We start from the raw sequence: 2,792 nt of genomic DNA, 5'->3' as shown, positions 1-2,792 counted from the left end.
CCACCCCTTGACCTTTTCCCACACAAGGCCCCGAAGGTATTTGAAAGTGCCATTTTTTGAGTGCCCCACATCTGTTGGCATTCCCAGATATTTCTCACTCAAAGATTCTTTGTGGACATGGGCAGCAAGTTTCACACTGTCGCGGGTCGCCTGAGGACACCCCCTACTAAAGAATATAGTGGACTTGTCATTATTCACTCTTTGGCCCAAAGCACCACAATAAGCATTCAATAGGTTTGACACCGCATCCCCTCCCTGAACACTGACTTTGGAAAACAGCAGGCTATCATCTGCAAACGAGAGGTGGTTTACAGTCGGGGCTGTTGGAGCTACCTTGATTCCTCCTAGCACTGATGATTGAGAACTAGATTTTAAAAGGCACGAAAGGCCCTCCGCTGCAATCAAAAACAAGTAAGGGGAGATAGGGTCTCCCCGTCGAATGCCTCTCGAGGGCTTGAACTGGTCTAGTTTCTCTCCATTAAAAAGAACTTAGAAAGACACTGACGATACAATGTCACTATATCAATCCATGCTTGTGCAAATCCCAGCTTGGACATTATAGTCCTGGCAATGGTAGGTGATAGTTGGTTGGTCCGCTGGGCTGGGGTGCCGCGCCATTTAATCATTTGCCGCCGCCGCTAGCTGCACTTGTGCCATAACTTGACGGCCGTCGCAATCGCATCACCAAATTGTTGCAATGCAACTGCGGACAAGGGACGTACGGGGTCGTGACCATGGCAAGCGAGCGACAGCACTGACAGCGTAGCGCAACGCCAGATCGGTCGGCCTACTTAGCTCACAATGCCCAAGTCGGTCAAGATACTACTGTGCTCGCCAAGTCGCAATCGATCCAGCCACCCCGCGCACCATGACTCCGGCAGGACGTCGGCCGTCGTGGCCCTTCCCCGGCGCCACCGTACGTACCTGCGTACAACGCCCCTCGATCGGTCTCCGCTCTCCAATAGCGCTCACACCTGTGACACCTGACCTGGCCACACGCCCGCGGACGTACGTACAGACTACAGTACGCCCTAGTCCCACTGTCCCAACTCCCAACAACACACGGCGAAAATCCTAGACCCTATAAATCCGCCAGCGTCACTGGCTACCCATAGAGCTCCATCGTCGCCGGGAGAGAAGCCGCTGCGCCGTTCCAATTCATTCCGTCCCGCCCTTCCAAATTCATTCGTCGATCCGAGGATCGATGGCCGCCGTGAAGGTCATTGCTTTGCTTACGGCCGATCGAACTGGCATTCCTTGATTTCTCTTGTAATTTATACCACGCCTAGCTCCTGATTTACTGGTAGTTAGTTTGATCTGATCGGTTGGTGCCCTGACGGCTGCAGAAGGTGGTGGTGAAGCTGGACCTGCACGACGACACGGGGAAGCGCAAGGCGATCAAGGCCGTCTCCGCTCTATGTGGTGACTTACTCCCCTTCTTTCTCTCCGAATCTGTCCGGCATTGTATCTTGCTTGCTAGTGTTCTTGGCCTGCCTCGTCGTAAGCATGCATTCATGGAGGTCGCTCACCCATCAATATCTCAGTTTGGCGCTTCTGACGACGGCGACCGTGGCTTCCTTCCTTCCCCAGGTATCGACGAGATCGTCGTGGACACGAAGCACGAAAAGATGACGGTCGTGGGCACGGTCGACCCCGTCCACGTCGTCGGCAAGCTGCGCAGGCGCTTCTGCACGGGGCAGGTGGTCTCCGTCGGCCCCGCCAAGGAGGAGGAGAAGAAGGAGGTCTCAGTCGGCCCGGCGAAGGAGGAAGAGAAGAAGAAGAAGAAGGACGACTGCGGGTGCGGGGACAAGAAGGACGGGAGCACGCTCGTCCCAGTGTGCCTGCCGTGCTACCCGCCGCCGCACCACCCGCACCCGTGCTACTTCGTGAACACCGAGGAGGGCCCCAACGCGTGCGCCATCTGCTGATCTTTTCTGAGCCGGTCTGCATCTGCATGCCATGCCAGCCGATTGACGATCGATGGGGACTTATCAGCCTTCCTGCACCGGTGACCGACGGCGTGCGTTATATATATATATATATATGGCCGTACGTGTGAGCTAAAAATTGTACCGGTGATCGGGCGGCTTGCTGCGCATCTGCTGAGCTTGCCAGATACGGAATTACAGTGTGGAGAAGAACTACTATAGTAAATAAAACTGCTGCATGCCGTCATGAATGTACGCCGTTCGTTATGACAAATATAGTCCTTTGTCCTTACGTGCGACCCAACATGATCCGTCCATCATCCAACACATGCATGACTACGTACGGCCTAATACATTGTCAACTGTCATTCACACAAAATACACATGATTAACTAACTACAGGTCTTAATCACAAACACCGTCTTTTGTGCGCTATACGTACGCGTACAGACGGCTGCGAAGCCACGTACGTCAAATTTCGCACGTCCATTTGTGATCCAACTCTGTTGCATGCATCTGTGTGGCACTGCGGTGGTAGTGTGTGCCGGTGTGTATATTAACTACCTTGAGTGGAGCCGGTGCGTTCCGTCCCACTTCACCACCGAACACGGGAACGTACTCTATTCCAAGAAGTGTAATCATTCCATTGAAGTCCACTAGATGACCCCCAAACAAGGACACCCTTGCACAAGGAGCTGTTTTCGATGACATAGAAACACATCTAGGCCTCGATTGTCATCGCACACGCAAATCAGATGATTATCCTGAGGGTATGGCCTAGAACTCAGTCGACTGAGACTTAACGAAGTCTCAATCGAGTGACGTTCGCGTAGTTGTGGTGCTACGAGCGGCACTAATTGATGC

General features: G+C 53.3%; 1 protein-coding gene across 1 annotated transcript; it reads left to right on the top strand.

Annotated features, from left to right (window-relative positions):
• Nucleotides 1–1,127: 1,127 nt before the first annotated feature.
• On the top strand, nucleotides 1,128–2,179 carry LOC123172238 (heavy metal-associated isoprenylated plant protein 39). The gene is made up of 3 exons (XM_044589241.1): nucleotides 1,128–1,219; nucleotides 1,347–1,422; nucleotides 1,591–2,179. The coding sequence occupies exons 1-3, from the start codon at nucleotides 1,205–1,207 to the stop codon at nucleotides 1,926–1,928; spliced, it is 429 nt and encodes a 142-aa protein (XP_044445176.1). The 5' UTR covers nucleotides 1,128–1,204; the 3' UTR covers nucleotides 1,929–2,179.
• Nucleotides 2,180–2,792: the final 613 nt, after the last annotated feature.

Source organism: Triticum aestivum, unplaced genomic scaffold, assembly GCF_018294505.1.
Source record: "Triticum aestivum cultivar Chinese Spring unplaced genomic scaffold, IWGSC CS RefSeq v2.1 scaffold8820, whole genome shotgun sequence".
NCBI lineage: Eukaryota > Viridiplantae > Streptophyta > Magnoliopsida > Poales > Poaceae > Triticum > Triticum aestivum.
The sequence above is the reverse complement of the archived record's forward strand: the minus strand, read 5'-3'. Positions and strand labels throughout refer to the sequence as shown.

What these genes read in the sequence shown, in the direction of transcription:
- LOC123172238 (XM_044589241.1), top strand. An exon ending in GGCCGTCTCCGCTCTATGTG is followed by an intron (nt 1,423 to 1,590) that starts GTGACTTACTCC and finishes TTCCTTCCCCAG; the next exon opens with GTATCGACGAGATCGTCGTG.